The sequence below is a fragment of the Heterocephalus glaber genome, unplaced genomic scaffold (genome assembly GCF_053883595.1).
Source record: "Heterocephalus glaber isolate CG9 unplaced genomic scaffold, H.glaber_assembly_v1.0 deba00001428, whole genome shotgun sequence".
Taxonomy (NCBI): domain Eukaryota; kingdom Metazoa; phylum Chordata; class Mammalia; order Rodentia; family Bathyergidae; genus Heterocephalus; species Heterocephalus glaber.
The window spans coordinates 31,061,463-31,088,956 of NW_028258293.1; the positions used below are offsets into that span (position 1 = coordinate 31,061,463).

At 51.2% G+C, this 27,494-nt stretch overlaps 1 protein-coding gene across 1 annotated transcript; it reads right to left on the reverse strand.

The window, feature by feature from the left end:
• LOC101717731 (guanylate cyclase D-like) lies at window positions 1-27,458 on the reverse strand. The gene is made up of 17 exons (XM_021243292.2): window positions 27,073-27,458; window positions 25,662-26,016; window positions 24,207-24,291; window positions 23,442-23,538; window positions 23,231-23,359; window positions 21,600-21,680; window positions 18,631-18,807; window positions 18,250-18,406; window positions 17,800-17,949; window positions 15,895-16,043; window positions 12,857-13,020; window positions 12,234-12,426; window positions 8,642-8,816; window positions 7,651-7,749; window positions 6,687-6,781; window positions 5,111-5,196; window positions 1-780 (listed from the first exon to the last, which is right to left on the reverse strand). Exons 1-17 carry the CDS (start codon window positions 27,352-27,354, stop codon window positions 672-674), a joined length of 2,583 nt encoding a protein of 860 aa, XP_021098951.2. The 5' UTR covers window positions 27,355-27,458; the 3' UTR covers window positions 1-671.
• Between the last annotated feature and the right edge of the window lie 36 nt (window positions 27,459-27,494).

Sequence of the window (27,494 nt, forward strand, 5' to 3'; positions counted from 1 at the left end):
CCAAGGCTCTTTTGAACTCTGAAATTACCTATTAGAGTTTGGTGACAATTCTTTAGTGTGAAAGTCACTTTCATGAATTGGTTGTGGGTTTTGGTGGTTTTATTTTTCTGTAAGATATAAGTCTCATTTTCCCAAGAACCAAGGGATTCTCAGCCTCCCTCCTCTGCCCTGGATTCTGGGCTAAGGCTAGGACTCCCCATACAGTGCTCCTAAGACAGTGAAGATTTGGGTCGGTTGATGGAGAGGCAGGGAAGGAGGCAGCACACTGCATTTCCTGTGGGCCAAGCTCTATGTTAGGAACTTTAAAAATCCTTACTGTGGGTCTTGGCCCTCTGCTGTGCAATGGGACATTGATCCTACAACAGGAGTAATGAGCTCCCATGATAACAAGCTCTGTGCATCAAAATGATTTGTCTGGAATAAAGTGATGTGCGGAAGGAAGCAAATATTTCTATTTTTATTGCTTTGTGTAAGAGGCAAGTTTACCCCTAGGATTCAAACAGGACATACTAGTTAGTATCGCTCCTGGGCTCTTATTAATGGGCAGCCAGTGGCCCCTAGGGAGCTCAGCAAGAGTCTTTTGTAGGAAGTGGGACAGGGTGTATGCGTGGGACAGGGGGTGGTACAGGAACCTCAGGCTGGTGCAAGCACTGTCCCACTCTGTCTGCTCCTCAGGGATGGCCCAGGGCTTCACCTGAGCTCCGGGGCCCACTTGAGACCTGGCGAGCTTTGGTGAAGGCTGCCTTGATTTCTTGGTTTATGAGGTCCTGCCAGGGGTCTCTGAGGAAAAAGGAGAAACAAGAACTATAAACCACCCCCCAGAATGGCAGCCTTGGGCATTCAGAGCCTGATGCAGAGCTGGCGAGTGGCTCTTTTCTCTTCCTGTGTATCCTGCTCCCACAGAAGCCTTGCCCTGGGCACATCTCCTCTTCCTACCTATGAACTTTAGGGAACCGATGCTCAGACAGGTGACACATATGTTCTTCAAGGCCATACAGAGGCTGCATGTGTGGCTTCCAGGCCAGTGACCTCCCAGGAGATGAGGAGCTGGCCCTAACACTGTCCCTTACTCTGGATGTGATCTTAGGAGGCTGGGAGGCTCTGGCCCAAGAGTTCTGTGACTGTCTGGGTGTCATGCAAATTATTTTAGGATCCCTAGATTCCCATCCTGAATATACTTTCATGTTCTCATTTGCTGCTTATTGGTGCCTGGAGCAGGTAGACCCAAGTCATTGTCTTACACAGAGAACAAAGCAAACCTCTGAGTGACAGCCAGCATCTCACATTAATCTGGCAGGGGACACTGCTTTTCCTGTACTGCAACTAATCGCCACTCTCCTACTTCCCTGAACCCAGAGCCTCACATATGCTAGGCAGGCTCTCTACCACTGAGTTACATCCCAGTCCTAGGGAACGCTTCTGAGCCTGGTCCGTAGAAGCCACTTTTTAATTTTTTTTTTTTTTTTTTGGTACCAGGGATCAAACTCAGAACCTTGCACTTTTGAGGCAGGCGACAGCACCACTGAGCTAAATCCCTGGCCCAGAAGCCACTTTTTAGAGTTTCTTTCTGACAGGTGACAGAGACACTTCTCTGTACTCTGCTGTTGGGGGCTACATCAAGGCATGGTTGGGGAAAGACTTGTTCTCTTCCCCTGACCTCCACCAACCTCAACCTCCCCAAATATCCCCCAAAGAGAAAGCTAAATAACTTCTGCAGATATGGGAAATACATAAGATGAAGATAAAAGCACTTTTAGAAAATTTGACTTTGAGGAAGACTCAGGTTGTAACATTCAATTCAGGTAAAGCCTTGTCAATAAAGTCCCAAGACAAGTTCCCATCTGGCTGACACCTAAGGCCCTCTTGCAGAGATATTGTCTGTCTCTGTCTGTCACATCCAGACAAGCAGAGGGTTATGTGGCATTGTTTCCATGCATGTGGACACCTGGTGCCCATCAGACATAGTACGTTTTTGTACATGTGTGCACATACGCATGCTGTGGACCCCTGTGAGCTCATGTACAGGATCTGAGTACAGAGTCTCCCTGCCTGGGGTCTGGGGACCTCTCGACTCAGGTGAAGTTTGCTGCAACTAATCTCCACTCTCTCTCCTCCCTGAGCCAAGAAGATGAAACCGTTTTTGGCACTGTGTAAAGTTTCTGTTTGAGTGGAAAAGTGGTCAGCTGCGGGAGCTCAGGATGACAAGTGGTTGCCAGACCTGCAGGTTCCCAGTCCCAGGATGATGTGGCCAGGGAAGACTTGACTTTTCCAGCTGCAAGAACAGAGCTGGGCTGGGAACAGGGTGAGGTGGTGTTGTCAGAGCTCATATTCCCTGGGCAAGGGGCACCAATGGGTTGGTGTGCAGGTCTCCTGGCTGTCCAGGCTCTCAGGGCACTTACAGAGCAGGAAGAGTTCCATAAATGCAACAGAAAGAAATGTCAGGTAGTGCTATACAAGTGCTATGGAGACCCCCACCTGGGTGGGGGTGGGCTGGAGGATGATGGCAGGGCTCTGTTCAGAGTGTGTGACAACAGCCATCTCTGATAGAGATAGTATTTGAGCTGAAACCTGCATGATAGGAAGAGGCAGGGCGTCCCAGGTGCAGGTTATCCCAGGTGTAGGATGTCCCAGGTGTAGGGAACAGTGAGTTCAGAGGTGAGCAGAAGCAAAGAGCATTTTAGGGAGCAACCAGCAGGCCTATGAGTGAAAGGTGAGCAGTGGGAGGTGACAGAGGAACATGGCCACCAGTCAGGCACTGGTTGGACTCAGCAGGGTCACAGAGTGCTTGGGAGCCTGGGCTTTAACCCTCCAGCAGGAAGATAGTCCAGGAGTGTGAACAGCAGGGAATTTTCATATCGATCATGTTTGTGCTTTTAAAAGATCACTTTGGCTTCTAGGTGGGAGCTGGATCAAGGACACCCAGCGGATTAGGTGAAAGTGACTGGGAGCCGTGGAGGGGGACAGGTGAGATGCGAGATGGCCTGGGCCAGGGTAGAAGTGTGGAGGTGGGTGTATGGAAGCAGGATTACAGGGTGTGTAGAGAGAGGCCGGAGAGGGGCTGGGTATTGAGAGTTGGAGGGGCCCAGGACAGCGTGCAGCTTTCTGACAGAGGATGGCAAGGCCACTGGTGCAAAGGGACTCTGGAGAAGGACCAGCTTTCAAGGGCAGGTGGGGATTTGAAGTCCAAGGGGATGTGGGAGCTCCATGAGGAAAGACTGAGGGGCAGCAGGAGGGACAGCTAGAGCTGAGGGACAGTTGGGCCCAGTCACACAGTGGGGGTGCTGTCTATATGGAAAGGAAAGAAAGAGGCAGAGTGGAGAAGAACCAGGGAGCCTGTGGAATCTCAGCATTTAGGGTGGAAAGGCAAGGCAAGGAGCTGGAGGGATCTCCAAGGAAGGAGTGTGGAGGCCAGGCCAGAGAGCACTTCCATGGAGAGGGAAGGCAGTGGGGAAATGCCACAGGGCCATCAGTGGGAACTAGAACTGCCCACGAATCTAGTGACACAGAGGGAGGTCACAGGTGACATTCTGAAGAGCCTTCTGGGTAGGCAAGGGTGGACGTCAGCTGGTGGGGCTGGGAGGTGGTGGAGGAGGAAGTGAGGTCAGCGTGAGCAGACAGATGCCTTCTGAGTAGCTGGGCTCGCAGGATTTGTGGGTGGGCCTGGTGTCTCCGGACGTAAGGGAAAGGGCAGGAGGGCCATGGCCTCTCTCCTGGGGCTGAGAGGGTTGAGTCTGCCTTGGCACATGGGAAGAGAGATGCACTGTAACAGAATGGCCACAAGAGCCCTCAGGGGCCAGGCCTGGAGAGGAGGGGCACCTGCCCGAGGTGACACTATCAGTCAGCTCAGGTTGGGCTCCCCTTGGCTGCAGGCCTGGGTCCTGTCCTCACAGCGTGCTACTGGCTGGCAGCCATGCACATAGCAGCCTGCAAAGGGGTGTGTGGATAGGTGGGTGGGGGCTGACTGGCTGGCTGGGAGAAGCCTTGTCACAAACCTCAGCTGCTTCTGTGCCTGGGAGGTTGGTGTAGAAAGGGGTATCTGTGTGCTCTCTAACCCCACCAGTGGCTGTGGCCTCATTCTTGAGCTTGCTGGGAGCCCCTAGGCCTGCTGTGTGTAATGAGGGGTTGCAGGGCACTCGGAGATGTGCAGCTACCCTCGGACACTGCTCTGCCTCAGGCTCCCTGGGGCCATGAGGCTTTGGGTACCTGGATAGAAACCTCAGACAGGAGATGGATGCTGGGAGAGGCTTTTTCCAAGGAGCCCCAATGCAATCAAGGACTGTCCACTCAGAGGCTCAGCCTGGCCTGCTCAGGCCACCTGGTCTCATCCGAGGAAGCCCATGCACGTCCCTCACACCTTTGAGAGATGGGAAGGATGGCTTTGGGATGGGGGCATCCCTGACAGCTGAGAGGGGCCAGTCAGAAGTTTTGATGAGGGAGATATCTCAGGTAGGGAGACAACAAGCCTATACTATGGCCCAAGCCCTGGTGTGGTTGTTTTGGGACCCGGAAGACACTGCATTTCTCTGCTTACCCTCTTTCTAGTGATCCTGGACCTTGGCCACTGGCAATACCTATACCCCTTGCCCTGTGGCCCTGTAGTCCTAGAGGACCAGGGACAGAGGGAAGCACCAACCTGCCAGGCAGGTACAAGGTTTTAGGGGATCTGCTTCATGGGGGTCCTAAAAGGTGAGGGCCCTTTTGATCTAAAAATCCCATGACTACAGGAACAGTCTGAATGGTAACAAATACACATTAATGTTTACTACATCTCACCCGTGGTCATCCCAGAATGGAAGGATGCTAAGTGCTTAGCAATGAGAGAGGCTGAGTGCATGGTTGTGGCCCCCGAGCAGCTGCTCCCACTGGTCCAAAGTGCTCTGAGCCGTGCATGTGGGTGGGAGCACAGGACGGAGTGAGTGACCTGGTGACCTTACCTGCCCTGCCAACCTGGCTGTCTCCCAGGAAAGGTGGTGGGTATTGATTACTTGAAGAATTCCGTGTTTTCCAAGTTTTCCCATGGTAGGCAGGAAATACTTTTATATTCAGAAAAATAACAAATACCCAACTTAAAACAGAAGAGTCCAGTCTTTGGGAAGTGCTTCTTACTCACCCGGGTTTGATGGGCAGGGGTGCGGGCAGGGGCTTGGAGAAGCCCATTTTCCCCACCAGCCAGTAGGTCTCCTCCATGCCCTTCCCCTGGAAGAGTGAGGAAGGGCGTCAGAGCTCCCTGGCCTGCCCAAGCCTTTGAGAGGTGAGGAATGAGGACTGAGCTAGGTTCTACCAGCTGTACAGAAGGCAGCCTGGAACCCAGGGAGAGACTGGGCTCTGCCACTCATTAGCTGTGTGATATTGGCCAACTTATTCCACCTCTCTGTGCCTCCCTTTCCGCTTTACCTCACAAAGTGGTCATGAAGGTTAAACAAGTTAATATTCTTCAGTGAATGAAATAAAGCAAGAAGGAATCATGAACCCTGGCCTGCAGGCCCAGGGTGCTGAGATCAGAGGATTCTAGGGTCTGATGCTGTCCAGCCTTCACTGTTGAAGGACCTGGCAGCCTCCTGGGGAAGGAGAGCAGCTGCCTGGAGGTGAAGGGAGGGAGCATGAAGGGCACGAGGTCAGGGTGGCCTCTAGCACTCTGGACCTTGCGCTGGCTGGGCTTTGTGGGATGGGCATTGCTCCAGGGAGCGGAGGCAGTGTCAGGGCCCTGAGGTCAGTGTGCAGCCCTCCCAGCCATCTGCATCCCTTCTGCCAGTCTGGTCCTTTGCTTCTCAGGACACCTAGAAACCCCCCACCCCTTCGCCCAGCAAGACACAGTGCGGCCCTGACATCTCCAATTCACTCCCCAAGCCCCAGGCATCCGGAGCACAGGGCATCATACATGCTGGCCCTCACTGGCTGTGTGCTCATCCACAGGTTGCTGCCCCTCCCTGAGCTGCACCCTCCGGCTCTGACACTGCACAGTGGAATGGAACCCCACACAGCCCTAAATTTCTGGGCCAATCACTGCCTTGGGCCTTTACACCAGCCCGCTCCTATCTCCTCACTAGGTCTAGCTCTATTTGAGGAATTTGGGGAAACAAACGGAGGTGGGTAGGAAGAAAAGTCATTCTCAGCCTTCAAGCTGCTCATGGGGAAATATTATGCTAAACAGTAGAATGTAGGGCCAGTGAAAAAGCTTGCCAGTCACTACCGGGGAAAGAAGGAGGGTGATTCCTGTGCCAGGGCAAGCTTTAGTGAGAGGTGATGTCTGCATTGGGTTCTGAGGAATGAACAGGAAACTAACAGTGCTATGGAGAAGGCACAGGCTTTGGAGCCTTAAGATCTGTGTTATGAGCTGTGTAACTGACACATCACTTTTCTTCTCTAATTGAACTTTTTCAACTATAGAATAGGGACAAGTCTACTACTTCATTATTGCTCTGAGTAGTGAATTTATTGGTGTGTGTTTTGCCCCAGTGTGCCACCCAGGTAGGCCATCAGTACAAGGTGACGGCTCTGGTTTGGCCCTTCCCCTCACGAGGATCTCAGTGGCTGCCAGGAAGAAATGTTCCTTAGGATTTGGGGAGCAGAGAACACATGTAAGGGTGATCATTTACAGCCCTAACTCTAGACAGTCACATTAGCGAGATGGGAATATCTCTTGCTGCCCATGGAAACTGGACCCGGGGACCAGGATGTTCTCTCACCTTCAGCTCTGTCTGACCTCTGACTTCAATTTTGTAGCCTTCATCGAGGCTGAGCAGGGCTTGGACTGTGCTTTGGCTGATATGGATTCTGTAGGCTGAGAAGAAAGTAGTGATTGAGTCACTGTGTGGTGGCAGTGAACCCAGCATTTGGTAAAATCATTAAGAGCTCAAACAGCCCCAGTTCCATCCTGTCCTACTCACAATTATCATTTACACAAAACCCTCTGGCCCTCTTGTCTCTCTAGATAGTTGGTCACTAAGAGACTCCAAGGAAAAGCAAATTACATAGATTGTTAAGGGGAGCTCAGGATGAAGTCAGAATCCCTGGGAACATAATATTTATTTGAAGGGAAGTCTATAAAGGCTGAGCCAGAGAAGACAAACAGTTTATGTTTTCTTTTTGAGCAGGACTCCCTTTTTGTGGATTGCACAGCCTGCACAACTGGAAGCAGAGGCCTTGGGACTTCAACATTTTCAGTTGCTCTAACCAAGCCAGCAAGTAGCTCCTACTGCCAACAAAAGCCTAAAATGTTGGGGCTGCCTACATGGTAGTGTTGGGGCTGCCCTAGCATAATGGGAGCTGACATGCAGTCAAGAAAAAAATCCAAACTGGAAATGGTCTTCCTCGTTGTAAAATGTAGAGACTGAGGCCTGCAGGAGGAGCATTCTGCCCACGGATACAATGCATGCTGGTTGCAGAGCCAGGGCTGGGTCCTAGGTTTCTCGCCTTTTGAGTCATTGTTTTCTCTGCTAATTCCCTCATGAAATCATCACAAAAACCCTGTGGAAAATGAGACGAACCAGTGACATGCTTCGTCTCCTTCCAGTTGCTTTACTAACAACTAGACTATGCTATCACCAGGTGGTGGCTTGATGACTAAGCCTCGTTTCAAACAACCAGGCCGTGCAGCTTATTGAGAAAGAGAGTCTCTCCCCTGGCCAGGACAGAATATGAGATACTCACGCAGCCCTGTGGACTCCATCCGGGATGCAGTGTTGACAGTGTCCCCAAAGAGGCAGTACCGAGGCATGGTGACACCCACGACCCCTGCCACACAGGGCCCTGAAATCAACACATGCCTGGTGAGCTGTAGCAGGCTCAGACCAGACAGCCCCCAGTTCCAGTGGCAGCCCCCTCCAGTGTCCCCACATACTGCCACTCCCCTAGGTTCCAGCTGGTGGGAAGGACAGTGCTATCTGGCATTTCCACAATACCCACCAAGACAGAAGATGAGACGTGCTGGGCCCTGGCCTGGGGGTGGAGGACCCAGATAAATCAAAGCCAGTCCCTGCTCTCAGGGAGCTGTCAGCCCTTGGGGAGCTATTTGAGTTGTGATCAGTGCTGGCATGAGGAGAGCACCATGGTATCGCAGGAAAGGACCTCCAAGCCAGTCCAGAGGACTTCCTGGAGGAGGTTAAATGTGAGGTGCATCTTGGAGGATGAAAGAAAGTGGGCAGAGAGCAGCAGGTACAAAGGTGCAGGAGGAGAGCCCACAGTCTGTGGGAAACTGCAAGTAGGTGAGGGTGGATGGAGGGCCATGGGGGTGGGATGGGGAGATGAAAGGTTATCAAAGGTCCTGGGGTGCAGAAGGGGAACCATGGAGGGAGAGAGAGAACTGGGGCATGATAGAGACTCTGGGTCTGTTCCAGATCCTTTTCAGCAAACATCTATTTGTTTGCATGACCACAAGATTTCTGTTCTGCCTCTTCCATCAGACTATTGGCACCTCTACATGGAATTAGATGCCTTTGACCAGATAGATGCAGAGACCAAAACATTTGAAAAACAGAAAAGATTTGTGAACCTGAGGTAACAGAAGGAAACATGGCAACCAAGTTTTTCTGGCACAGTTTCAGAATCTCAGAAATCCAGAAGCAGCCACTGGGCCATCCCAGCTGACGCCCCAGGAAGGGTTAGGAGACTGACCAACATCCCCTGAAGCCACACCCTGTACCTGAGTGCAGCCCAACCCTGATGTGAATGGGTACATCTGGCGCGTGCCGCATCCGGAAGTCACCCACAGAGCTGAGGATGTCCAGGGCCATGTTGGCAATCTCAGCCGCATGTCGGTTCCTGTTGCGCTGGGGCAGCCCTGAAGCCACCATGTAGGCATCCCCAATGGTCTCCACCTGGAAACCACAGCCCCCATGCTCCAGTGTGAGAACACATCCTTCCTGCCCTGTCTACCTCTTACCACACAAAGCTGCCTCTCAGGAGCTCCCAAGCCCACCCTGTGGATCTCCGGCCCCTAGTGCCATCTCTGCTAAGACTCCAATCCAGGCACTTCAGCAACGCTCAGATCTATACTTTTCAGATGACTTCTGCCTACAGCAGGTGACCATGGCTTTTTTTCTATTTCAGGCCATGAGCTCCTTGGCGGCAGAGATACGGGCCTCCTGCACAAGGCCAGGAGGGCTGACCAGGATTCATCTTTATGCAGAGGGCACATGTATGGGCACCTCCTAAGTCCTAAGCCTGCTGGCTTCCAAGGCATTCTGGGAGGATGTGAGTTATGTTTATTCCCAACCCCAGCTTGGCCCTTAGTCCTGGCACACCACTTTGCCTGTGTGGGCCTCAGCCCCTCTGCATGGAGCGCCTGAGAGAGGAAGGCAGGAGAGAACCCTTGCATCAAGGTATCTTCTCCTTCTCATCATGATTTTGGAGAAGATACAGCCTCAGAACCACCTAATTGGACACAACATTAGTGGTCACCCACCTTGTCTCCCCTCACTGCACATCTTCCCCAGCTGCTTTATGGGATGGGCATTTCCCCAGGGAGCCCCAGGCCAGTATAAGGGAACTGAAGTGTGCTGCTCTCACCAGCTCTCTCTGTACCCCTCTCTGCCATCACAGATCTCTGCTTTTCAGGACTCTCAGTGCCCTTTTGCCTAAGCAAGACACCTGGCCCTGACTTCAGCTTCCTCCCTAAACCCGAGGGATCCAGAGCACAGGGAGCCACACATTCTGGTCCTCACAAAGGGGAGGCTGAGCTTTGTGGTCAGAGAGGCTGTCAGCTGCCCGGTGAGGGCCATGGCTCATGGTGCTCAGAGCTGTCCCCTCTCACACATGCGTGGACACAGCTGGGGCGGGGAGGCAAGAGCAAAGGCTTCCTTACTAACAAATACAGGCGTGAATTCAAACTCCACCACTGACCTGCTGTGTGACTTTGGATGCCCTTCTCTGAGTCTGGGTCCTCCTCTGTGGAGTAGGGATGATAATCCATCCCACTGAAGGGCATGGAAAGAGTTCAATGAGGTGCCCTGTGAAAATCCTTCGGCTGAGTCAGCCCTCCTGGGGCCTCTCCCCTTCTGTGCTGGGGCAGAGGCAGGTGTTAAGCGCCTGGTGCGGCAATATTTAAGCTCATGTTGCTGAGTGGATGAAGGAAAGCGCCTTCATATTTCTTAATTTCAATTTTAAGTCATAGGCACTTTCATCCCTGTTTTACAAATGGGGTGCTTTGGGCTCAGAGAGTCGGCAGGCTGAGGGTCGCTTGGCCATGTGGCTGGTGCAGATGCACACCCGTCTCCCTGCAGTTCCCAGGGACTCTGTTCTGCACTGTGTCTATAAAGTGTGCACTCAGCGCAGCCAGTGCTTCGAGGGAGCCCCAGACCCTTGCAGAACCAGGAAATGACACCCAGCTGCCTCCCAAGCCAGCTGGATTAAACAACGTAACCAGATCCTGCTGGGGGTGGAGGGGAAAGCCAGGCGGCTGGCCGGAGTGATGAGAGACGGGTCGAACATCACAAGGAACGGGCCTCCTGTTTCCCACATCTGGAGGGTGTGCGGGCCTTGTTTTATTTCATTTCCCTCTGCCAGAAAGACGCAGGCCTCTTGGCCTGAGTTCAGAACAGAGCAGAACTGTGATTCAGAGCTGGGTGGGACAAGTGTGAGGAAAGATCAGCAGAGGGGGAAGAGACAAGGCTGGGTGACTCAGGGTGGATCAAAGCTGTGGGCTCGGCAGGATGAGAGGAGAAATCTTTCTCTAGGCTCACGGGGCCAGACAGCCATGGAGGCAGGAGAGAGACACCAGTGTGTGAGACATGCTTGGAACTGTGGGCCACGGAAGGCATGGGGTCTCTCTTGGGAATGGGAATGAGGTGGGATCCTTGGATGTCAGTGTCTTGGCACACTGAGAGCCAATGTTGGGTGCTGTCTGCAGCGGACAGGGCACCTGGGGTTCCTGTCTCCCTGGAGGGCTGTGGTGTGTCCTAAGACCTCCTTCCCCACCTTCTCCACCATGTCTGAAGCAAACCCCAGGGCCCAGCATCTGGATTAGAAAAAGGGATAGGGTTGAGGTGGGGAGGTCCCCATGGCATGGTAAAGGCAGAGAAGAGAAAGTGGGAGGCAATTACTCTCACAATCTCAGTTTACAAGGATGTCCCACAGCGGGAACAGGATCCTATCACTGGTGAACCTGCCAGGACTGAGGGTCTTACTCCTCTCATCCACAGGCAAGGAAACTGAGGTCCTTACTTCCTTCCCCAGAGGGGAAGCTGTTTGTGCAAAGCCACACCGAAGCTGGTCGCCGGGCTGAGATGTGAACTCGAGATTGAGAGGTGCACAGGGACCGGACCACGGAGGGCCTTGATGGTTCTGACATGGCCTCTGCGGCCCTCTCCAATATCTCTCATCCCCAACCCACTGCTAGCCTACTTCATGTCTGGCAGTTGAGTCCCACTCAGTGCTCCACACTCACTGGACCTCTCAGGGCTCAAATCATACCCAGAAAATGCTGGGGAGACAGCACCTCTTCCCAGGAGCCTTCTTTGTCCTCACTCTACATGTACTCCCCTAGCTGGCACGGTGTCCTCTTTGCCTCCTTGGGTTCCCCCAATCATCACTTTCACTGGGGGTTGTCTTATCTCTTACCTGCAGGACAGAGAATCCCTTGAGGGCAGGCACCAGAGTTGACTCTCCTGTTTGCCCATGCCCAGCAAGGGTCAGGAGCCAAAGGTCCTGCCAGTAAATGTTTAGGGGATGGATAGCTGGATAATGAACAAATAAACACATGGCCAAATAAATGGAAAATAGCTCACACTCTCCATGCCATCTAGATCCACACCCATTGCAATGTGACTCTAAAGCTTCTCCCATTAAGAGGTGGAGTTTATTTCTCCACCTTTGGGCAGGACTTTTCCTTTGACCACTAGAATATGTTGAAAGTAGTAATGTTTCTGATGCCAAGTTAGAGCTCAAGAGGCCTGCATTCCTCTGTTCTCTCTCTCCAAACCCAGGCACACTGGGTTCTCCCAGCCAGGGCTTCTAGCCAAGAGATGTGGAGGACTGGCTAAGATCAGCAGAGCTGCCCACCTTGCTCACAGCTGACCACAGATGTATAAATGAGTCCAGAAGAACTTTTAACCTGACTCTTAGGCTTGTGAGCAATCGTAAATACATACCATTTTAAACTACTGGACTTTGGGTCTATTTGTTACACAGCAATAGATGACTGATACAAACACACAAATGGGTGAATGGAAGTAAATGTTCAACATAGACACAGTGGTAAAGAGAGGACTAGAATGCTAGCTTCCTGCTATTCTCACCTTGTATACATCATAGCTGCCCAGAACAGTATCATACAGTGTATAGAGGTCATTGAGCAAGCCCACCACCTCAATGGGTTCACTCAGGGCTGAGATGGTAGTGAAACCCACAATGTCACTGAAGTATATGGTAACTTGGTCAAAGTACTCTGGCTCCACAGTTTCCCCCATCTTCAGAGCTTCAGCCACAGACCTGAAGGGATAGGAGGGGCCAGAGTCACAAGGTGGAAGGACCCTTTCTTAAGTTCAGAGGTCAAAGAGGGATATTTTGGAGAAAGTTGTGGATTGAGTGTTGGGGAATTTGTGACAGTTCTGCTGGTGTGCTGGCTGTTCTGCAGCAAATATCTGTCCTTCCCTGGACCTGACTTTCTCTGAAGTGAGATGGGAGCACTGTGTCCCCCTCCTTCTCCCCAGGGTATGGGAGAGCAGAAGTTCAACACTGGCATGCCTAACACAGTGCCTAGCACTTAGTGAGGGTCCATAAAAATATGTTCAATAAATAAACAGGAATGAATGATTGAATGAATTCATGGGACCCAAATTTTCTGAGCACCTACTGTGTTCCAGGATCCCTTAATTGGAGCTGAGGCTAGAGGCACACTCAAGTCCTAGGGACCACTCACGGGGGGAGCATCTGTGAGAGCAGCCTTTCTGTCTTCCGCCTCTCCAGCTCCAGTTCCTCTGTCCTCTCCTGGACCAGGTCCTCCAGGCTCTGGGAATACTTCTCCAGCATCTGCAGCATGGAGTCGGCAACATTGGTCTTCTTGCCTTGGTTGATGCTTTTGAACTGAAGATGGAACAGAAATTTCAATTCATCTATGAAAGTCAGTGTGCCTGGCCCTCAGCTTGGGAGTCTGGTGACAGGAACGAGCTCAATGTAGCCCCAGCCTGGAAGAATTGGGTTGTTGGGGGAGGCAGGTTTGTAAGTATATGGGTGGGTGGTGGGGTGGCTGTGACAAGGAAAAGGCACAGATGGCTGTGAGCAGAAAGGCAGGAGAAGGACTTTGCAGAGCATCTTGAACACAGCATGGCATTATCACTAACAAGTGTATCACCCTACTGCCCACTTCCTCACACAGCACTGTGAGGTGAGCACTCTTGGTTCTGAGAGAGAGAGAGAGAGAGAGAGAGAGAGAGAGAGAGAGAGAGAGAAATAGGTGAGGAGAGTAGGTCATTGTATGGATGAGTAGGTACATAGACAGATAAATGGATAGACAGAAAAAGTATATGTATAATATCTATCTATCTATCTATCTATCTATCTATCTATCTATCTCCTATTTCTACTTCTCTATTCCTCTCCTTATTCCAAAACAAAATTTTTAAGGGCCAAGAAAAAATAAAGGCAGCATTACAAAATAGAATACCAGGCATGTAAAGATATTGGAACCAAAGATTTTTTTCTGTCATTGTTAAGAAAAGGTTAATCCTGTAGTGAGGCCTATATGCAAAATGTATGCTAAAATTTGATCACTATTTTGATATGAGTTTCCTAGCAATGAAGTCAAGAGGGAAATGCAGATTACACAATCCACAGAGGCCACAAGACAATGGAGCATTAAACTATTTGCTCAAAAGAAACACAAATACTGCTCCTATCAAGCAAAGAGGAGCACCTCTTAGGTCTTTGTATGAGGACACGTGCAGTGAACTGCACCTTCAGTGATAGCCTGTCAGGAAGTGCCGCAGCAGTTTCCTGGGGAAACTTTCTAGAACCTTCCCCAAGGTGGCCTACACTTTCCTAAAGTGCAGTCAGTAAGAAAAGCAAATCGGTAAGGTCAAAGTGAAGGTGTGTATTCTTGTCTAATCCAGAAGCTTGAAGAGTGTACCAGAGTGTGTATCATCAGTGTGTGCATATGTTTGCAGCACTGTGTGTGTGTGTGTGTGTGTGTACATCCAACCTCCATTAACACCACTTCTTTTAGCCAACTGTCTGCAAGGTGGAGTGGGGCAGTGACCCCTCATGGGTGCTATTTGCATGGCCCATTAAGAGCACAAGCTTCAGAGGTCTGTCAGTGTGGGCCGGACGGCAAGGACATGAAGCTGACTCCAAGTCCACCGAGGGCCACCACTTAATAAATGAAGTAACAAAGAACCTGAGAAGTGATAACTTGTCAAGGGACACAATTTCCAGCTGAAGTCTCTAATTTTATCATCTACCACCCCATTAAAGCATTTTATTGTTTGGAATGCTGCTTTCATTGTTCTCCTGGGCTACCTAGGAATGCAATCACAGGACCAGAAAATAACTATCATTTTTCTCCTTCCTTCTCAATATTCACTTTTTTTGGGTTGCATTGGCTTGTATTCCCAGAGCAGTGGAACGTGGATATAAACCATGTTTTGACTTCAAGGTCAGAGTCCCTTCTTCTGAACCTCCCTTACCTTCTCTGAGAGCTACTTCTCTTTTTAAAGACTGGTTATCTGGTTTGCTGGCCACACCTTGCCAAGGGCAGTTGTCTTCCCAGGCAGCATGTAAAGAGGCTGAGGGTGAACAGTCTTTAGCTCACCTGAGGTGAGACAGTAGATAGGTGGTGGCACAGGGGTGAGCACAGCCACTCCCATCCTCAGCCTCCCCACGGTGGGATACGGTCCCCCCTCCCATGCTGAACACCATATATGGCACCTCAGCCTTCTTTGCCGTGAGCCTTGGGCAGGAGTCTTTCTCACAGCTGCCCCTCACTTGAGGGCCAGTGCTTCTTTCCTTGCCTTGTGGGCCACAACCATCTCTGACCCCCGGGAGGAGTTCATAGGCCCTTGTTTTAGGAACTGGTGGTTCATTTTAGCTTAGCCACTCATCCTCACAGTGACCACTTCAAGCTCTTTTACTCTGAAGCCCAGAGCCTCATCTGTGAAATGGGTCCCCCTACTCCCCGATGCCGGAACACGGTGGGGGAAGGGCTGTGAGCAGCTTTCAGAGGACCTGTGGGCTCTCATCTCTGCATGCTTCCTCTGCTTCCCCTGGGAAGACACCCCTCTTGCTTGTGAATCTCACTTTGGCAACTTGTCACCTTGGCTGGGTAGTGGAGGGCAGGAAGGGGAGGTAAAGATGCCACCCAGGCTTGATGAGTTGGCCCTGGGGAACTGGGCTGGCTCAATCAGGCCCATAAGCTCTACTGTGCCTAAGGACTTGTCCAGACTTGCCTTACTCTTCCCACTGCAGTCCCATAGTCGACTGGGGGACCCCAGGGCCTCTCATCTTCCCTTCTCTGACTCAGGAAGCAGTGCTGTCTCCCGGGCCACAAAGGGCCTCTCTGTTTAGGTGCCAGGAGGCCCAGTTCAGATTGAGGCTCCCTGTATAGCTCTCCTGACAAAGAGGCCGAGGGCTCACTCAGACCCCTTGGCCAAGTCCCCTCACTGACCTATGCCTCATATCTGTTCTGCAAAGCCATGATAATAACATGTCTTTTCAGAGGCTGCCGTGAGGCCAGATGATGGAAGGAAGACACTTACCCTGGGCAGGGCACTCTGGAAGGCCTGACAAACGTTCTGGGAACCTGTAGTTCTGAGGAAGGTCTCCTCAGAGGGTAAACCACAAGGGTGATGATGCCAACCCTGGACCCCTGAATGCATGGCATCTCCAGGCCCCAGGCCCATGGTAGGCTCTTGCCATGCTGAGCGAGACCATGGATGGATGCCCGCCTTTTCCCAGAGTCCTGACCTGGGTGTAGATCTGGTCAAGACTTGGTCTGTCGTCAGGAGCCTCTTCCCAGCACTGCTTCATCAGCTGGATACATGCGTGTGGCCCATGGTCAGGGGACACCAGTGGCCGGCACAGGGGTGGGGGAGATACCACCTTCCTGATGATTTCTGCAATAAACACCGTGTGGGCTGTGAGCCTGAGGTCCTAGAGGGATTGTGGGAGGGGGATCAGGGGGAGGAGGATAGACCTTTGGGCATGTGGATCAGGTCACTGGAATGCTTCTCATCCCCTTTTCTGGTCCCAGGTTGCAGTCGGCCTGTGGACAGAGCCTTGGTGCTTTCTTGGGTCTGCTCAGGGTGCAGCCAGGGAAAGCATCTCAGACCAGGAGATGGGAGAGCTGGATTTGCATCTGGATCTGCTTCTACTTTTTTTTGAGAGGGTGGAGCAGATCATGACTTTCTCAGCCTCCCCATCTGTGAAATGAGCTCAATAAATGGCCTTCTTGAGAGAGGTGCTGGAGGAGGTGACGGATGTGAGGTGCTAGTATGCGGCAGATTCTCCCCCACTGCCTCTGCTCAGTTGCCAGTGGGTCAGCATGAGGCTCCTAGTCATCCATTTACATTCTATACATGTTGTATCAGCTTTCTGAGCCTCAGATTCCTCACCTATAATATTACAGACCTCTAGGGTTTTTATGAAGTAGAGCAGATAAACTTCCTCTGAGGAGGGCTGGGATCCAGAGGTCAGAGCCCCTGGAGCCAAGACGAGAAAACTTTCTGAATGTCAGTCCCTTCTTAGGCCTCTGTTGGCCTCCTTGTTGGGGGTAGCACAGGAGTGACTGTCCCATTTCAACAGACAGAGAGCTTGAGGCTCCTGGGGTTGAAGGAGGAACCTGCAGAGGCCACTTAAAAACAAACACTAGAAGGGCACCTGATTTTCCCCAGCCCACCCAAGGTGCCCAGCCTGCAGGCATCAGACTCCGAGGAGCTTGGAGCACAGAAATGTGTGCAGATGGAACCAAAAACCATATACACACACACACACACACACACACACACACACACACACACACACCTATTACTGCTCTACAAAGGCATGCAGATAGTGTTATGATGAATAAAATACAAATCCATGTCAAAGTGTTGTTGCTTTCAGAGCAAATTTTGTCATTTTTTTTCACACTCAGGAGATATTAAAAGTCTAATAGTTGAATAGTATATGAGGTTCCAGGCTTTTTTTTTCTTTTGATATGGTACTGGTCTCTAGGGACCCCTGACAGAAGACAGAAGGGAGGGGGCATTTCTAAAGTTTGGCCCTGACCCTGGGGCTGGGAGAGAGAAAATGTCTACATGGCAGGTGACTATGGGGAACAGGGGCGGGATTATCCTGTAAGTATGTATGGGGACAGAGGGGCCCTGAAAGGAGCCCCACCAGGCAGGTAAATGAGCTTCCAAATACTGAGCAGCCGGGCCATGTAAGCCATGGACCTGGCTCTGGCACATTTTTATTGGCTCTCCATTTTAAAGATGAAAGAAAAGCCAAGACTTGGAGAGAGTGAGTAATTTGTGTGAATGATGTGGGACTGAGTCTGTATGGACACAATCTGTGCTGGGCTTGGAGGAGAGGAGGTGCATTAGGGCATGAGTACCTACAGATGTGGCAGTGGCATTGGGAGAGGAAAGAGGAGGCCGGAGCTGACACCAGAAATTAATACTTTTAGCTGCTGGAGCTGGTCAGCTGCCACTTTGGCAGAGTAGCCGAAGGCTTGCCTGGCTTAAGTTGAGGAAACTCAATCCCGACAGTCAGACTTGAGATGTGCATGTAGTGATTTTCAGGCCTGGATTTCCTAATGGTCACAGAGCTCACCAACTATTTGGAGACTGCAGCCAGGGACAGGCCAGGGAGGAGGAGTGGACAACGTACCTTCTGCCGAGAGCCCTGAGGAGGAGTAGGGTGGGCTTTGGGTCAGCACTTCCTGAAGGATGATGCCCATGCTGAAGACATCTCCTTTGAGGGTGCCCTGCCTGGGCTCCTGGGACCCCCGCAGCAGCTCAGGAGCAGTCCACAGGAGCTCTACAATCACAGGGCAGGGCGACGCGTCACTCACTGTAGCAGGTTGGGCCAGGCTGGCCAGCACTTCACAGCTGTGATGTCTTTGCCTCTCCCTATGCTCTGGGAGGACATAGGCACTTCTGTTCCCTGGGGTCACAGATAAAGAGCCTGAGCCTCCTCTACAGCAGAAGTCATTGACTCAGGATCATGTCAGAGGAAGTGACTGCTGACAAGACATCTTCTTCCCCTCCCCTGCTTCTCAAGGCCCTCGTTTAGGCAGAGGTCTCAGAACCCTGGGCCCCAGCCCACTCTGGAGCTGACCTTCTGGGGCTGGCTGGGGTTGGGGTGACCGCTGGGTGTCCAGGAGCTTGGCATAGCCATAGTCAGTGACCTTGAGCACAAAGTGGCCATCCACCACACAGTTCCGGGACTTGAGGCGGCCGTGGGGCAAATGTTGATGGTGCAGATACCGCATGCCCTGGGGTGGACATAATGGGGACTCACTGGGTCTGTGATGCATGAGAGGGACCTCAGAACTCCCATGAGCCCCAGAAGGCCTTCCTGCCTTACCTCCCCTTTCAACACACTTTTCCAACTTTTCAGATAGAGAAGGCTAAAAGAGCCCAGGTGTGGGACATCTGCACCTGTTTTTTGTCTCCCTGCCCTCCCAAGGGGCCCACAGTTCCAGGGGAGATTCCTCACTTGGATCAAATCCAGCAGCAGGGAGGCCTTGAAGGTCCAGTCTAGCCGCAGGGCCTTGTTCTGCAGCAGGTCCTCCAGGCTGCCCCGGGTGCAGTACTCCAGCACCAGAGCACTGACTCCAGGGGCCACGAAAAAGCCCAGGCAGGTGGTGACATTCTCGTGGTGCATCTCTCGCATCTGCTGGGGCAGTGGGTATCTTAACAGCCCTCAGGGGGCCCTTTGAAGACTGCACCAGTCTACACTGAGGTCCCCTGTACTTAGCACCCAGCATAAGGATGAGCACAGAGATCCATTAGAAATGATGGTTGGGGGCCGGGATTTAGCTCAGTGGTTCCTCCACCTGCCTCACAAGTGGAAGGTCCTGAGTTTGATCCCCAGTACCAAAAAAAAAAAAAGAAAGAAATGATGGCTGGTTGGTTGGATTAATGGATTAATGGATAGATGGATGGATGGATGGTTTTGATGGATGGACAAATGAATGAACAAGTGAGTAGAAACACCATGGATGAATAAATGAATGATCTATAGCCACCTCCGCAGAATAGAGATCTAGGCTTTCTTCTCAAAGTAAGTGACACGGCTGACTTAGAAACTGAATCAATTCTCTCCCCCAAGGCTAAGATATTGAGGAAAGAGGAAGAAGAAGAGAAGGGATCTGGTATTAGCAGATAGCAGTGTCCCTGAAAGTTGCCCAGGGAATTAGGAAAGCTCACATTAGGAAAGCTCACACTCAGAGCTGGTGGTATGACTCAGTGGTAGAGCACTTGCCTAGCATGCACAAAGCCCTGGGATCATGCCTAAGAATCACAAGGAGAGAGAGAGAGAGAGAGAGAGAGAGAGAGAGAGAGAGAGAGAGAGAGAGAACTGGAACCCAGTCAGGGACCTTGGCATTTGCCAAGCAGGACAGACAGAACCCTTGTGTGGCATGGCCCTCCTCACAAAAACAGTTCAGGGCTCAGCTAAGTGAGGAACCTGCACATTCTCTCCCAGTGTAGATTCACAGGCTCATTAGTACACGTGGGAGTTAAGCATGGCCTCTCTCCCTGAGTGTGATGGGGTAGCTCTGTGACTGCTGTGACCAGCTGAATACAGTGGAAATTGTTTTGTATGCTTCTGCATGCAGGACTGGCAACTTTTATTTCTTTGTCACCCTTTCTTTGTCCCCTAAGACCCTAGGTCAGAAGTCCTCTACCCTGAGTTACCACCCTAGAGAGGCTATACAGGGAAGCTCTGAGATTACAGAAAGAGGGGAGATGGATCCAGCAGAGCCCAGCCTTCCAATTGCCCTGCCAAAGCACCGAGTATGAGTGAAGCCATTTTAGGGCCTCTGGACTGAGAATTAGCAAATTTCCTGGAAAGGCCCAGAGAGCAAATATTTTAGGCCTTGTGGGTCTCTGTCACAACCATTCATTTCTGCCATTGTAGTATAAAAACAGCCATAGACGACACATAAAGGAGAGAGCATGGCTTTATTCCAATAACATTTCATTTATGGACTCTCAAATTCCACAGATTTCCACTGCCAAAAACATATAAATATTCCCAGTTCTCAACTACAATGTGCTTCTCTCTTGAGGGCCTGTACTCTTATATCTTTAAGTGTGTACTTTTAAAATTCTGTGTAATAAATCCTTTATGCCTCTTTTTGAAATATCATTTATCAAAATAGACAATGTCCCTGATTTGCCTGTGGGCCAGTTTACTAACCTCTGACAGCCCATTTATTAGCTAAGAACTACTGAGCTATCCTCCAACCAAGGCAAAGCAGAACAGAATTGCCCAGCTGAGCCCTGCCAAAGTTTCTTCCCCACAAAATTGTAAGACATAAAATGGTCATTGTTTTGAGTATTGTTTTGGGGTAAATTGTTACACGGTGGTAGATATAACAGCATAGTAAAGGTGCTGAGAAGATTTATGGCTAACCCAAGCAATTTCCAGACTTGAGTGACCACATAATATGCCTGCGATCCCAGCTACTCAGGAGGCAGAGGCAAGAGGATTGCAAGTTTGAGGCCACCCTGGGAAACTTAGTGAAAATTGGCCTCAAAATTAAAAATGTAAAAGAATGGGGTATAGCTTGAAATTTTGTGGGTGTCAGGAGAGAGAGAGAGAGAGAGAGAGAGAGAGAGAGAGAGAGTGAGAGATATCACATTGGTTGCAAGACGACCACTGGGAAATGCCTAGCTTTACCTCCAGTCACTTAATCTCTCCAAACTTTATTTCAGAGTGGTGGTGTTGGAAATAGTAATAAAAAATAGCAAAAGTAAGAAGCTTATAAAATTCATCATTGGTTGAAGGTACATTGCTTGCCAGGAACAGTTATGGGTTATTTCAAATTCCCTGTACTCCTCCCAGTTTCCCTGCGGCTGGAACCGCTGGCTCTGTTTCCCAGGGAAGCCAGCATTCCTTGGAGGCAGGATCCTATCTGCAATGTTCTTGTATTCTGTCCTCATCCCTCAGTGTTTCTCAGAGTGGGGATAATCTCAGGGCAAAGGCACTTATGTGGTTAGTGATGACAAGTGACCAGAAGCTGCCCCAAGGAAAGAATCTGTCTTTTCCAAAGCCCAGAGCATGGCCTGGCATATGACAGTGCTCAAAAATAGCAGATGGATGCCTGGATGGGCAGATGGAGGAAGGGTGCAGCACAAGGTCCCTCAAGGGTGTTGAGATGTCACATGATGGCACTTCTGGAGGGGACTGTGTCCCTGATGGTTATGGTGAGGACTATACTGGGATGGTAATGTGGCCTTAGGGGTGTGTGTGTGTGTGTGTGTGTGTGTGTGTGTGTGTGTGTGATGGTAACAGTGACAGTGTCTAACTGTAGTTGAGTTGCTGGTCATGAGCAGAGATCATGATAACAAGCAGGACTTTCTCTCTGAGGCCAGAAGTTTCCACACTGAGTGGGGATCAATCCAAACAGATTGCCCTGAGCAGATCCTCCCCAGCCCACCTCACCCAAACAGTCCTACCTTTCTCAGGAGGCTGAAGCAGCTGGGGCGCAGCTCAGGAGCTGTGCTTGTTTCAAATTTCTTCACCCAAACCCATTCTCCCTGTTCAAGGAAGAACAATGCTTTGCCTGCTGCTGTTCTCCAGCTGTGTGACTTCAGGAGATCCCTCTACCTCGATCAGCCCAGCTTCTCCCCCAGGAAAGTGCTCTTCTGTGTTCTGTGCTGGGCAGAGCTTGTCAGCAAGGATTACAGTTAGATTTTTACTGGGGCCCAGGTGGAGCCAGGCCCTGGGCTTGACTGACAGACCCAAGTTCCAGTCCTGACTTCATTACCTTTTAGCTCTGTGACCTGGGGCAGGTGACTTCAGTTCTCTGAGCCCCAGGTTCTAAACCTGTAAAGAACAGAAGATAACCCCACATCTCAAGGGCTAATGAGATGGTGGCTATGAAGCATGTTAGTTCTTGGCCTTGATCAGCTTGACTCTGCAGGCTTCAGACATCCTCGATGCCCCAGTCTCTGTGAAGGGCATCTCTTTGATCCAGGAAAGGAGCAAGGGTGGGTGGGAGAGGAAGTGTCCTTAAGCTGGGGCTCTGTCCTTGTCTTGGCCCAGTGCAGCCCTAGCTGCAACTTCAGGCTTCTCTCTCCTTTCCCCAGGTGAATGTGGCTCCTTTGCTCATGGATAACACATACTTTGCACATCACTAAAGCCTCCTTTCAGCAGAAAAGGGAAAAGATGGAATTCTCTAGGGGACAAGGTAGAAAAGATGCAGCAAGAGTCTCAGGATGCTTCCCACGGAAGCAGTTAGTTCATCAACTGTGGGAGTCATGGAATATGAGCACTGTAGTATCATTGAGTTGCTGAACTTGAGAATGACAGCACCTGGGAAACTGCAGGGGCTCTGGCAACCTTATAGTCTTTTTGGTCTAATGTCTGAGTTTCTAGCTTCCCTGTCAGCTGGTGGTCCATCTTCTGCCTAGAGGCTGTCCAGGGCTGTGTGCTGCCATCAGGGGCTTGGGCACCAGAAATCTCATGGTTTAGGTCTAGAATGTCTTCTAAGTGTCTGATGTGTTCAGAGGTAGTGTTTTGGAAGGTTACTGGGTCATGAGGGTGCTATATTCATCTGTGAATTGATCCAGTGATAAATTCACAGCTAAATATGCTGTTAGGAGGTGAGACCTGGTTGAAGGAGATGTGTCACTGGGGATGATCCTTTGGAAGGTATATCTCCCCCTTTCCCTCTCTCTGCTTCCTGGTTGCCATAGGATGAGGAGCTTTCCTCTGCCATGCCCTCCTGTAATGCCATTTCTGCCTTGGAGCCAACAGACCATGGAGTGAATCCCCCTAAACCATGAGCCAAATTAAACCTCTTCTCCTGTGAGTTGTGAGGGTCAAGTATTGTGTGAGAGATGAGAACACTGACTAATACTAGTACTTGGCCCTAGGGTCAAGTGGCCAGGAATCATGAGCCATGCTTGGCTGGGAGCTGAAAGTCCTGTTTCCCACTGGTACCCCAGTTGCTGACTTGCCAGAGGATCCAGGAAAGCCACTGCTCCTATTCAGGCCAGTTTTCCATTCTCTGAAAGGAATGGGCCAAAGAGCCTACAAACTGATACAGCTCTCTGGGCCTCCCTGGAGTGGCAGAAGACCTCACCTGGTACAGGGCCATGTTGGTGGCTTCCTGGGGGCCTGGCAGGCTCCTTGCTGACCCCTGGGCCACTGATCTCTGGCTTCCACCATCAGCCATGCTTCTGGATTCACTTGCACTGTCCATGTTCAGCTGCTGGAAGGGGCAGGGATGGTCAGAAGCCCAGACACTACCACGGTCAGCTGCCTAACCACCAGCCCAGTGCTGCCCCACCTACCCAGTGACTTGGAGGCCTGTGGAGGAAGGTGAGCTCTTGGGATGTCAGAAAGAGCCGATGGGGGCCCCATGTCAGCTGCAGCTGCTGGATGCCCAGTCTGGAGATTAGAGAAAGTGGTCAGTACGGGTGCTACAAAAGTTATCCCACCTCAGTCTGGCCCTTGGAGCCACTTCTGACATGGAGCACTCTCCTGTTCTCTCCTTGTTTTCATTTTCATATTTCACTAGTCCCAGCTGAGGGCACTGAGCACAGCCTCATGGAACCATAGGCCATGGGCTCAAGCCTGGAACTGCTGAGGGCCTGATGTGGCTTCTGGGTCCCAGCCTCAGCATTCCCAAGGTGTCTGGAGGCTCCATGCCATAGCCAGAGCTTAGGGTAAGCTGGGAATGAAAGGCTGCCCCCTTCCAGATGAGGTTGAAGCTCAAAGACCATCTGGATTCAGGAGCACAGCAGCTGGGACCCCAGGGAGAATTTGTTTTTATAGCTAAAGGTCCTCAGGATAATCCTGGCCACCCCTCTCATTGTACAGAGGAGAGCCTGAAGCTCAGGGGTCGGAGTCTTCTGCTGGGTCACAGGTCTCTTTCTGGGGTCTCAAACAGACCTTCTCAGCTGGGGCCTTGATAGTCCTGATTGTGAGTGGAAAGGAGTGCTGGGATCCTGAGGTACTAGAGGATGGAGACAGGGAAAGCCCCTGCAGATTGCCACAGGGAGGCCCCATAGGGGGACAAGGAGAGCCAGAGCTGGCTCAGGCCAAGACAATCTCACCTGATGAGGACAATAAGGGCCCCGCCAGCCAGCACCAGGGCACAGGTCAGTGTCAGAGTCAGGAGGCTGCTCAGGGGCTGTGTATCTGTGGGGAAGCAGGGACAGACAGGAGTCACCACACAGTGACAGCTCCTCACTGCATTCCTGTGCTCACTTCCTGGGCATGTCACCTGGAACATGGGAACACATTGCCTAGCTGCTTCCCCAGTGGCAAGGCTCAGAACTCCTGCCTGTGTTGGCCGGGCAATGTTCCATTCTCTCCTGTAGCCCTGGGGCTGAGCACAGTGCCTGGGGCAAATAAAACACTGGGTGAAGGCTTTACCTTTGTCCCTCTCCCAGGAGATTTCTTAGGGCTCACATCTGTCCAGGAGAGAGATGGCACTATGAATACCATACCATGTGCCTAGGGAGCACAGGTGAGGAGCCCCAACTTGACTACAGAGCTCATCTTGAAGGACAAAGAAGATTTAGCCAGGCAAAGTTAGGTGGAGTGGAGAGTCTAAGAAAGCACTCCAATGTGAGGGGAATCACAGTCAAGGGCAGCCTAACAGGGCAGTGTACATTCCAGGAAATGCAAGGAATTGGCCATGCCCATGGACTTGGGTTGAGAGAGCAGAGAGAGCCAGGTCAGGAGGAAGGGGCCAAAAGGTTTGGGGCAAGGAAGGGAGGTGAACAAGCCGGGTCAGACCTGCACTACCCACCAGTGGCAGTAACTGTAACTAGATGTGTGTTAGAGAATGCGAGTGGCCCTCTCCACACATCTCTGTATAGTGAGGCACGTGGATGCCAGCACAGTCTTATCGAATCTGACACATGGGATGGATGAATGAAAGGAGTCAGAATGGTGTAGGCTTCCTAGTTTCACACTCTCTGCTAGGAACAGAAATCCTGCACTTGCAGTCAGAAGATTTATGCTCAGTGTGAGCTCAGCTACTGCCTCCCTGCGTGACCCTGTGTGCCTCCCTGTGTGATCAATCCTTTCTAAGCTTCAGTTCTTCAGTAGTTCCTGTGGAGGATAATGGCCTACTAACAAAGCTGTGGTAACTGTTAGGAGATCTGAGAGATGGGAATGTCTCTGTAAATGCTTTAGCCCTGCCCATTTGAGGGATGCCTTTCTAGTCTTCCCTGGTACTGCATAGCTGTTGGGTCAGTCTTCTCAATGAAGTGTCATATACTTTCTTTGCATCTGTTCCTGCTACCCATATAAGAGTATCCATATGGGGAACTTTAATGAAGGATAAATGAATGGATGGGTGATAAATAGATGGGTAGAAGGACAGGTGAGTGGCAGGTAGATAGACACGGATAAATAGGGGATGGGTGGATAGATGGATGAATTGGAATGAAGGATGGGTGATGGATTGATGGATAGAAGCAGAGAAATGGGGGTGGGTGGATGGATGGATGGATGAATGGTTGGGTGGCTTATGGATGAATGAATAGAGAATAAGTTACCTCTCATACATAATGTATTGGTGTCAAACCAGCAGCTGGAGTCATGGGTTGGAGGAGCCCCTCCTGGAAAGTGTATGGCCTTGTCCAGGGGCTGCACTTGCCATGTGGCTGTGTCCAGAATGTAGGTGGGGACCAGCTGGCTTTCTTGACCATCTGTATCCAAGATGACATACTGGGCCAGCCTCCTGCCCTTCTCATTGGTTCGGATCCTCTGGCGAAACCCTGCCACATCAAGACCCCCTGTATGGTCCCCTAAATGAGCTCCTGAGAGCCCTGCCCCATGGCTCTTAGAGTGGTTCAGGGCATGGGCCAACAGGACAATAGCATCATAGATGGTTCCAAAGAGTGGGGACACCTGTGGAAGAGAAAGTCCTTCAACTGCACAACCTACGGCATAGGCTCCCAGGCAGGAGGTCTTGGTCCTCTGCTAGGAGAATTGTTTAGATTAGCACTCTCTCCCCTAACGTAATCCCACATTATCCCACACAGCAGCTTCTCAGTCTCTATGGCCACCACCATTGTGGTCACCACCAACTCTGACATCAAAGTTTTCTAAAGCGAAATCCGTGGTTCTATCAGGTTCTATCTCATTCTTCATCTGAATCCTCACCTGGTTGCTTCCTGATCATTTAGAGCTCAGCTTAAGTGCCACCTCCTGAGTAGGCCACCTTGCCCATCCTGTCTCTTATTGCTCACTACTCCCTCCAAGCCTCTGTTTATCACTTGATCCTCTTCTGTTTCTTTGCAGCATTATCACTATTTGAACTGTCATTGCCCATCTCTCCCTAGCAGAATAAAGCTCCCTGAAGACCAGATCTGTCTTGTTCACTACCTGGCTCCTGTTGATACCTGATATGATGGCACATGAGAGGGACTTAATCCACATTTTTCAGATGAATGACTGATTGAATGGCCCTCCTTGTCACTACCTAGATATTACTGTCTTCTTATCACCAAGAAGCAGACAGCTGGAGGGACAATGGAGTTCTGCTGAGTCTTATGAGCCAAAAACAAGCCGGCAGCTGCATCCCCACCAGTAACACTATTCACCTTAATGAGGTGCCTGGAAATCCTTTCCCTCCTCTTTCAGTGCTCCCAGCACCTCCCCATGACCTTCACAACTTGATAGAGAGATGTAAGCCAGGAGTGGAAGGATTCCACACAGACAGAAGCAGGAGGAACTGAGAATGCTGCAGTTGGAGGGTAGAAACCAAAGAAGTCCAAGAGAACAGACAGAGCAGGCCACAGCACAGAGAGAGAAAGGGAGAGAGAGGAGAGAAATCTAACTGACTCTACTCAGGGAAGAGGGAGAGATATCCTTTGTCAAAAAGAGACAGTGGTTGGGCCCACCCTGGGTGATCTCACCTGCCCAGGCCCCACCCTTCTGATGTGGGAGAATTCAATCACCTACCTGCTCTGGCTCCAGGTGGGCAGCCGCTTCTCCACCCACCCCAGCAGCAGCAAAAGCCTCATTCTCAGGGCTAGACTCCAGGCTGACAGTGAGCACCGCGTCGTAGGCCTTCTGCAGGGGCCCGCTGTCACCCAGGATGGGGTAGGAGCGGTTGCGGTAGGGCAGGGCAAAGAGAAGTGTATCGTAGGGCAGGAAGACCAGCCTTCCATCCACCAGGCCCTGGGCACCAGCGTGGCCCAGCAGGGCAGTCTGCTCCAAGCCCCCCAGCAACGCTGAGTGCATGCACAGCACCACAACTGAGAGGAGAACAGCAGGGTCACCTTTGAGGGCTCAGGGCTCTGTGGCCTTTCTTGGAGCCCAGAATCCTGTGGTTCCTGAGAGATGCTCAAAACTCTGCTGCCACATCCCACCCCAGCCCTCCC

What these genes read in the sequence shown, in the direction of transcription:
- LOC101717731 (XM_021243292.2), bottom strand. Translation starts at nt 27,354, where the DNA reads ATGCACTCAGCGTTGCTGGGGGGCTTGGAGCAGACTGCCCTGCTGGGC. An exon ending in GCCCTTATTGTCCTCATCAG is followed by an intron (nt 23,539 to 24,206) that starts GTGAGATTGTCT and finishes TCTAATCTCCAG; the next exon opens with ACTGGGCATCCAGCAGCTGC. An exon ending in CTCAGGGCTCTCGGCAGAAG is followed by an intron (nt 16,044 to 17,799) that starts GTACGTTGTCCA and finishes TGTTTATTGCAG; the next exon opens with AAATCATCAGGAAGGTGGTA.